Source organism: Pinus tabuliformis, chromosome J (assembly GCF_031772625.1).
Source record: "Pinus tabuliformis cultivar Carrire ecotype Pingquan chromosome J, CPIR1, whole genome shotgun sequence".
Taxonomy (NCBI): domain Eukaryota; kingdom Viridiplantae; phylum Streptophyta; class Pinopsida; order Pinales; family Pinaceae; genus Pinus; species Pinus tabuliformis.
In genome coordinates, this window is record NC_142295.1 from 1,564,485,617 (window position 1) to 1,564,495,740 (window position 10,124).

The 10,124-nt window shown below is 35.7% G+C and overlaps 1 protein-coding gene across 1 annotated transcript; it reads right to left on the reverse strand.

Moving 5' to 3' along the window:
- Window positions 1-2,517: 2,517 nt before the first annotated feature.
- Window positions 2,518-4,030, reverse strand: LOC149233473 (UPF0481 protein At3g47200-like). Its single transcript, XM_089382208.1, has 2 exons — window positions 3,286-4,030; window positions 2,518-3,149 (listed from the first exon to the last, which is right to left on the reverse strand). The coding sequence occupies exons 1-2, from the start codon at window positions 4,028-4,030 to the stop codon at window positions 2,518-2,520; spliced, it is 1,377 nt and encodes a 458-aa protein (XP_089238334.1).
- Window positions 4,031-10,124: the final 6,094 nt, after the last annotated feature.

Sequence of the window (10,124 nt, forward strand, 5' to 3'; positions counted from 1 at the left end):
AGAGTTAGGTAAAGTGTGTTTCTTTACTATGTACTTTTGTAACTTACAATCTGACGGTCACGATATGTTTTAGACATGAAGTGATTTGATGGTTCATTCTCTCCTCGGTATTACCGACACTTGATCCGTGGCTTAACACCCGATTGGTCCATGATCTCTATTTAAAGAGCATGGAGGTCATTTGTAAGGTGACCGTCCATGGGAGAAGCTTATGTAAATTTTCTTTCTTTTACATTAATAAATTTCCTGAAGTGGCCGCGTTGGCTCAGGCCGTGGACTGTTTCCCTCTTTGAGGGTTTTAACCATGTCAAGAATACTGGTGTATTGATCTATGATCTTTTGTGTGTGATGTCCTTTGGTGTTCTATCTGAGGAAATTACCTTGTAAATTCCTAAAGTTGTTGTAGTAATTACAACACAACCCATTTTAACTATCTCATCAACAGAAGAAGAGTATGTAGCAACAACAACAACTTGTCATGCAATTTTGTTATGCAAAATATTGGATAATATACAACAAAACAAGAGGGACAAACTACAGTGTATTGTGACAACAAATCAAAACCATGTTTTCCATCCAAAAATAAAACATATTAATATGAAATATTGTTTCATTAAAGAACTTGTAAACAACGGAGAAATCTACTTGGAATCTTGTCGATCAAAAGAACAATTTTGGCTGAGATATTCACAAAGTCATTGACAAGGGATGTATTTAAGTTTCATAGAAAAAACTTAGGTGTTGTAAGCCTAGTTGAGACTTCGACTAGCAGGCAATAGTGGTCAATATCAATGGGGAGTATTAGAGAATAATCTCTCCCGATAGCTAAATTCATTGAGTCAAGTTAGCTATTAGTTCGATTTATTTTTAGAAATCTAAATTCAGATGTCAATTCACATTTAGCTAGGTGTCAATGATGTGTGAGAGCTAAATATTAACATATCTATTCTTAGCGGGTTCGAGTATTTATAATCATGCATCTTTGAGTAATTAAAGTAATTCATTGAGAATCAACTCACATTTTGAGCGTGTTAATTTTGTTTCCTCTTCTGTCCATCTATCATATTTCCACCTCCAACTCCGAGATTTCCTTCCTTGCACAAATGAAGAAATCCATGTTATTTGGATCAGATCCGTTGTGCCTCCTTATGAATCTATGCAGGGATTTTCCTTTGTGATTTTCTATTAGACAAAGTTTTGCGTGATGATATGGATTGATCAAAACTTTTGTAGGGAAATATGCTTCTCCTTCTTTTGAGTCTTTCATGAGAATTTTAGGAACTCTAAATATGAACACAACAGACGTCAATTTGCGTTTAGAATCGATCTTCCTTTCAATATGAATATCCCATTCCTCTTTGGTGATCCATCCTCGCTAGTCTTGACTGCTAAATAGATCAAACAATCTATATTTATTAGAGATCATAAATTATATGCGATGAAGTCCTTAAAAGGCTTGGGGATTCTCTATTGTATTGTGGTTGAGTTTAGTGGAGGTTTCACTTGGTAGGTGAGGATGTTGGCAAACTTGGGTGTTTTTAACTCAAGGTGTTTCTTCTTTTAAACCATAAGATAATAATAGATTTATTGTTGGCTAGTTTTTCTCAATTGGTGTTCAAGATAGATCCTCATGTACATGGTTTATGTGTATTATCGATCAAGAATTTATTTTTTATTTTTTAGCATTTAGCTAAATGTATCATGGATAATATAAAATAATAGTGTGTATTCATTTTAGAAAAATGAAATAGTTGCATTTATTTCACTCATTAACCAATAAAAATTAATATGAAGGATTGATTTGTATAATGATATTGTTTAAAAATGATTTAAAGTAATCTAGTCATTGCATTGATTTGAATAGCTATAACCCAAAACAATAGAAAACATTTATTTTAGACATGATATTACAATTAAAAAACCATAGAGGATATGGATCCACAAAATGAGAAATTTGATTTAGTGAATTTATTTCAATATTAAAATAGTGTAAATTATTAAGTAAAATGAATCAAAGGTCAAAAATACATATTACGATGTTGAGAAAGAAATTGTGAATGATAAAAATAAGTCCACCACTTTGTGTGATATATAATTACTTAGTATTTGCTTGCTCAATAAAAATATATATACTTTTTAAGTGATATATATATATATATAACTTTATTAATAAAAGAACACGTTTTACCCATAAAAGAACACCTTTTACCGTTCATAATTGCTTCAGCCAGGAACATGCAAATTACTTAACACAAGTCTAAGTCTGCCCCATACACTAGGCATGGTAATGAAATATTTGGAAGAGGGGCTCCTTCACACACGAAATATTTGAAAGACAGGCTCCTCGCATACCTCGTAATGAAATATTTGAGAGAGAGGTTCCCTCACAGACACATACTAGGTAAGGAAATATTTGAGAGGCTCCTCTCACACGCAGCAATGAAATGAAATATCTGAAAGACAGGCTCCCTCGCATACTTCGTAATGAAATATTTGAGAAGCTCCACCACAGACACACTAATGAAATATTTGAAAGAGAGGTTCCCTCACATACTTCGCAGTAAAAGATTCGGAAGAGAGGGTCGCCTTATATGTGAGTATAACGTAGGCGGTTTGCACGACGGTGAGCACCAGTAATGCGATAGCCGCGCATAGACCCACATTCCACGGAGATGAGAAATACTTATGCTTAAACTCAGCAAACCAGAAAGTCCATTCCTTCTTGTAGTACAAATTCACTTCTTTTACCAGTAGCCGTGTTTGATCATTCGTATTCTCGGCCATTCCCTTGCAGAGACCGTAGAAAAGCTTGGCAACCTCTTTGTCACTCCCAAGCCAGTTTGTAATGATGCGTTTTCTTGTTAGTAAAGCCACGTCTTCTTCGGAACCGATCAACATCCCCATCAGACTCAGGTAATACGCAACGGCATTTATTTCAAATTGCTTGCACATCTCAAAAGCAATTACGTTGCGGAATACTATCTCTGTGGAGTCCGTGATAATGATCGTAGGAAGAAAAAGTGTGGCGCTTTTCTTATCAAAGCAGATGCCCTTGATGCCATCTTCATCGCCTTCCTCAAATTTCTTAAATATGATCCCAGATTTTCTTAATTCTACCGCATGAGGTATTCTTTGGCTATTTGGTTTCACTTTTTTTTATACAAATACAGATTTTGAGAATATTTAGGAATTTGGTGAATATCCACATACAAATTTCGAATATCCACATACAAATTTCGAGAATATTTTGGAATATCCAATACAAACTACAATCTGAGTGTGCACCTTCTTCTTCATTCACTGAGTTGTCTTCTTCTTCTGGAGACTTGATGCAGGCATGCAATAAACCCAGAAGGTGATGAACATTTTTTACATCTGGTTTTGGCCAGGAACATATATTTTTCTTACGGTCGAAAGGGTAGAAAAAGTCCAAGAACGGCTTATAAAGCAAGTCGCAAAGCATTTTCTCGACATCATTCGATTTGACCTCCCACTGCAACAGCTTTCGGAGAACGATCAAGGGAATCTGATTTTCAAGCTTCAAAATATCGTTCAGTATATCGATTCCAGTATACTTAATCTTCCTGGACTGAAAAAGAGGTTCATAGTACCCGTTCTCTCCTGGAGAGTCGTCCCCACCCAGGGTCCTCAATATTTCTAGAATGAAGCAACCGTCCAAAATTAGAATCTCAGCGAGGATCTGTCCATCGCAATCGATTTCTTCTTCGTAGCTTTCTTTGATTTCCTTCTCAATCTGCAACATTTCCAGCTTCAGCTCCAGGACTTCCTTCCTTGCACGAACGGAGAAATCCATATTATTTGGATCAGATCCGTTCATGCGCCTCGTTATCATTCTACGCAGGGCTTTTCCTTTGTAATTCTCCATTAGAAGAAATTTTGCGTGATGATATGGACCGAACGAAACTCTTGCAGGGACATATGCTTCTCCTCCTTTTGACTCTTTCATAAGAGTTTTAGGAACTCTAAATATCGACACTAACAAACGGCGATCTGCGTTCAGAATAGTCATTCTCTTCAATATGAACTCTCCATTCCAGTGGTCCTAGCTGGTCTTGACCATTACGTAGTCCTCTCAGTTGCTGCTGCTGCGACGTCTGTGTATTATCACTCTGGGATTGTGACTCGGGCGCTAGCAATCTAGGACCAGACATTTTATTGCAACAATTCCGATGGAGATATTACTCTTCACTCTCTATTGTCTCGGGGCAAAAACCAAAAACACAATCTAATGCTTCTTGAGGCTCTATGGAACCTCTTATAAATAAGACAGGAGAGACCAACTAGCCTTACTGGTCATCCGTTCTCATGGATGAAACTAACAGAGAGTTGGAACCTCTTTTAAATAAGAAGTTGAGTTAACGACCCTTCCCAGTCAACTACGGAGTTGAGTTAACTACCCTTCCCAGTCAACTACGGTTACAGACAAGAAGTCTTCTGGTTGGAACAATACTAAGAAGTCTAGAACCAACTACTACTCCAAAGTGTCTAAGTGGTAAGATTATCATACACACATCCACATGGTTGTATTTGTGTCTAAATTCTAATTTTTTTTTTCCTTCTTCTTCAATGCAAGTTAGTTAGTTGTATTAATAAACCGAACATATACCAAATATATTTTGGTTGCGTTTATTGGTTTCCGAGTAGGGTTGCATAGTTGTATTAATAATAAAGAATTATATTTGGTTGTGTTTATTGGTTTGTCATATCGAAAATTATATTAACAATATAGTATAGTTTTTTAAGCCATTCAAAATAATTATAATTATAACGAAACTTACTAAATACTAAAAATTTACGAGCATATAGATGATGCTTACTACTTAAGGTCGAAAGGGTTTTTACTTTTAAGTGGATAACACATATTATACATGATTGAAAGTAGACAAACAACATAAATGGACCATCATTTTAAGTAGTCCGATGGATGGTAATTGGCCCCTCAAGATCTTCCACAAGATCATAGAACTTGATATTGGCCAACTTTTTCACCATCAAGGTAATCTTATGGTCCAATTTTCCTAATATGCCTCTACACTTCATCCACCGCTAATAAGATCTCTTGCTACTCCTTATGCTTCTCAGTTAGGAACTTATCCATGATTATCTTGATCTGACAATACACATCAACTACCGACAAATATCTAGTTTGTGCAGCCCTTTCATAACCAGAGTTTGGAACCTAACAACCAACTTGTTCTAGCACATCTAAACTAGAGATAAAACAATGTTCTACCCTAGCAGCCTCAATTTCCCCGTGAGTAGGAGGGGAGATGTTCAGGTGATACATTGCAATAGAGTGCTCTGCAACCTATTGAGAATGAGGGGTGGGAGGAGCTATGGAGTTATGCATGCTCCTGCGGGCACCCACACCTAGTGCTCCATGCATAATTGACTAGGTCTACCTCTAACAAGGGTTTTTAATTCTCAAGCTATCAAGGTGGCCCCATTTTCCCAAAGAGGTTGATAGGAAGACCCAAAACCCAATGAAAGTCAATCCCCACCGTGAGAACAAGAATAGGACAACAATTACAACTATTCAAAACTAACTCAAACTTCCACCCAATGGGGAGAAGAAGGGACTTAAAGGATGCCCCCAACTCTAGAAAAAGCTTACTCACCCGATAAAACTTCATCAGAGGAGAAAAACCAACAAAGAGATAGACCAAACCTCTAGCGCTGGACCTAACAAGATTAACCCTACTAATTAAAAACCTTGAACATGCCCCAACTAAAACCAAAATCAAGAGCAAAAGAAAATGCATCTTTCTATGTTGACATATATAGATCAACAAAACATAAGCATATAAAAAGTTAGAGTAGTCTAAAGAGGTCACATATTAGCCGGAAAATAGTGGAAATTCTGGTATATTTTTTTTGCCAAAATCAAGTAGAAATTTCAAACTTCAAGATTTTGAGTGCTCATGAAGTTTTTAATGGTGATAAATCCATTATTCAAACACTCCTCTGATCAAATTTTAAAAAAAATCATTAAACTACAACAAAAAAAACAACTTTTCAAAAAAATTTATAGTCTTAATAGACAACTCCTAAAAAAAAATTACCCCAAAACCTAACCAAAGAATGGTTAGAACACAATCTATCCATAAATAACAATTTCTTCACTTAAAAAACCCTAGGAAATCGAACCACCTGAAGAAATAATCTCTAACAATGCTTGTGAAGCGATCCTAACAACAACTCGAAAAAACATCATTTTCCTACCATCCCATACCTGGATTTGAAGTCACCTCGTTAACCACTCGAGTGAGTGTACGAAAGAAATGTTCAAGACTCGAAGTCACAAACCCATTACGTATATCGCTGGTCAAGCGTGTACACCAAGTGGACGAATCATTGATCCACTCCGAAGGTGCAAATGCTTTCCACTCCATTAGCATGTATGCCGACTTAATGAACACACGAAGTGGGGGTGTGTCTCACTTATAATTTACTTTGTTACTTTATAAATTTTGGTGGCGGTAAAATTTTCCTGATAAAATTAGAAATTGCTTTATAAGGTGCGCTAATAAATTTTCTTAATAAACAATTTCAACCGATTATTTCCTATTATATTTTAATGGATATTTTGGAGATGTGAAATAGGTGTTATGAACTTTGTTGATCCAACATTTATTTTGATGTCCCTTAAATGTTGTGATTTGATTGGCTTAATTTCTGGTATATGTTCAACTTTCTGTTAAAAGAAACAGAAATATTTAAAAGATGGTGAGTAAAATAGAGAATTCAAAAAAGCATGAGTAAAGAGCGTTGAGCTAACAATGTTGTCATTTCATACCCGGTAAGGTTGTTCTTTTTTATATTGTTTGTTACACATATTTTCATTTCATTAGTTCTTGAAAAAAGATTGGGTTTTAAACCATTTCATACCTTTTAAAGTTGTTCTTTTTTATATGGTTTGTTACACATATTTTCATTTCATTAGTTCTTGAAAAAAGATTGGGTTTTAAACCAAGCAAAATCGGTTCACTTATCAATCAATTATACATATGTGTGCTTTGAACAGAGAAAGGGTTGTCTTTTTTTATGCTTTCATTTTTTATGATACGACTCTAGTAAAGATGATATGATTCTGGTAATTTTTCTCGAGGAAAGGTGAATAGTTTAGGGAATTGATCGACTCCATTTAAATTTTGAATGATTATTTTATTATATATATATATATATATATATATATATATATATATATTTTGAATTTTATTTAATATTATTTATATTAGCACTTCGTAGTTTTTGTAGGGTGAGAGGAAAATTGCAGAGGTAACCATAAATATATTTTGGACCATAATCTAGCTTTTCTAGCCTGGACAGAGCTCTCTTTATGTGAATTTACAATCAATTAGATGATTGCGTGTTTCATATTTGAGGCTAGTTATAAAAATCAAAAGACAATTTTTAAAGTTGTGGTTACAGCATAAAGGAGAGGTCCACTAGGCATGGAGTCATAATAATGTTCAGCAATCAATCACAATAAACAGAACAACTTGAAACAGGGTGAGGTAGGAAAACTCTTGGATCTTACGAAGTTGTTGTAGTATGGGTGAGATGAATGAGAATGAGGGTCCTTTAAATATAAAGCATACAAAGATGGATTTTATATTTAATTTCAGAAGAAAAACACAGAAATTGCTTGACAAGGCAGCGCAGAGTACTGTGAGTAAATTCCACTAATAATATTCTTGTAAACAACTAATAAGGAATATCCATATAAAAACTGAAAGAAAAGACAAAATCACCATTTGTCTGACACAAGAGTCTTGAAACAAAATTGTCTCTGTATTGCTGAATTGATTACTTGTATCGAAACTCCACAACTTACAATCTCAAAGATCTTCTTTTTACTCCACTATCAACCCTTTTTACATTCAAAATCATAAACTATATAAAAGATATTGTTTCTAAGTCTAAGTGGGTCAAAATCCACCCATTCCACTAATATATGCAACTAATTACATAAAAATAGCAAAAGGAAAACCACTTTTCTGGAAACTAGAAAACTATCTTTGACTCATTAATTACAATCTTTCCTACACATCTAATACATCGAACTTGTACAAAAAGATCATGATTGAAGTCCTCACATGCAAAATCATAACTGTTGAACTCATAAAACTTCTCCTTTGCCAACGCTGGGGTGAAAAAATTGTTCAAAAAGGTGATCGTGTATGTGCACAGCGAGGTTGCTGCGCACAACAAGAAAATAATACTCTGGCTTTACTTGAAACCAACTGTCACTCTGATCGGCATGAACAAGTCCATCAACATCCTCAGGTCTTTAGATGACTGTTACAAGAAAACTGACCTTGAATAAGTTCTGAAAAAGGCTCAAATTGTTCATGCAATTTGTGTGCAGCGACAGAGGGAAAAACTCCAACTAGCCAAAGAAAAAGCTCAAAATGCATCCAACCTCTCCTAGACCCTTGATAATTTTGAATTAATACATATAAGGCTGATAAACTTAAATTTCCAAGATTTGGAGGTGGGTGAGAGGGTGAAAAATGGTTGTGTTTCTGTGCGCATCGTTTGTGCGCAATGCCTGTATTTCTTCAATATCTCCTAAAGGGTAAGCCAAATGGAGCTAAATTTTTTATAGCAAGTTATTATCATCATACCTCATCTCCACAACAATTTTTAACCAAATACGGCTCCCAGCTCTTGAGAAAATCTAAAAATGGTTGTATATGATGGTGACTCGTTTCTCGAAAACCATGAAGCATTTAACCTGAAATTAAGTGGTTTTATTCATCTTATCTATATGCATCTACTATAAAAATTTGATGGTAAACTGGTACAAGGTTGAATAGATATGGTGAAAATATAGCCCCAAGGGTTAGCTCAATCGGTCAAGTCGGGGCCTCGCCAATGGGAGGTCACAGGGTCGAAACCCGAAAGCTCTTGGGGTTAGGTCAGTAAATAGGCCGAGGGGTGTGACCCCCTTCGGGTGGGATCCACCCTAGCGTTGTTCGATCCTGGACGTAGCGGACCCACTGACCATGGGTATCCGTGAACTAGTAGTGAAAAAAAGGATATGGTGAAAATATGTTGACTGTGTGCATGCGCAACGCCATCTATTTTTCATGGTTTAAGCAATAGTGGGGTCTCTGAACAAGATGCAAATGTGGGTGATGATGCTGACACTATATTAGTGATAACACACACCCCTTTCAAGCCTCCTTTCACTAAAAATGCAAAACATTCATCTCTAGACCAAAAACCCTAACCCTAATGCTTTGTCAATAGTGCAACAAACTTCTGGTTGATGTCTGGAGCATCTGAAAAGGTGAAGAATGAACTTGGTGGATGTTTATGAAATCCAACAATGTCATTTTAATCCGCCACATGGTCTAAAGTATTATTTAGTTACAACGATGCCCCACTTTAAAAACCTAGCACCACTTGCGATGATGAGGTATGATCTTGTAAATAACATGATAACTGACACATGACACCTCATGACAAGACATTCTTGACCAAACACCACTTATTTCTCCAAATGATGTTTTAGACTTGATCTTTATAAAATCATGACTAAACTTCACAAATTGACCTAAATACATAGAAAAACCAAACTGATAGTGATTACTATGACTATAGGATACCAACATTGGCTCCAATGGGGATGACAACCTCCCAGTGAGGTGCCAAGAACACCGTAGACTAGTAGCGTGAACCATTGGGATGATCCCAAACTTGCAACATGCTATGGCTTGAAATCACTACAACTGAAACCAAACTGGTAATCTATTCCAATCCTCAAACTGAACCAAATCCCTTCTTCAAATTGAAAACTGAAAACTCTGCTGCAAACTAAAACTAAAAATAATGCTCAAGGTGTTGAGCTTATTCATAACACCTACTCACTCTAACTTGCCGAAATGATTGCAATATCAATTAATAACAAATTTCCAATGCAACCAGTCAAGAAAATGGCTACTTAACTGAAGCTTGCATTCAACTTCTCCAGGCAGAAAAATAAACTCATAAAATGGCAACTCAAACTTCCCACTGAAAACCTCTTCATAATCCATAAATACAACAACGTTCTTCTATTCTAATGATTGCAACAACCTGCCAAAAGGGTCATA

Coding starts and splice junctions, on each gene's coding strand:
- LOC149233473 (XM_089382208.1), bottom strand. CDS start 4,030: ATGACTATTCTGAACGCAGATCGCCGTTTGTTAGTGTCGATATTTAGA. Junction 3,150..3,285: donor CTCAGTGAATGAAGAAGAAG/GTGCACACTCAG, acceptor TATAAAAAAAAG/TGAAACCAAATAGCCAAAGA.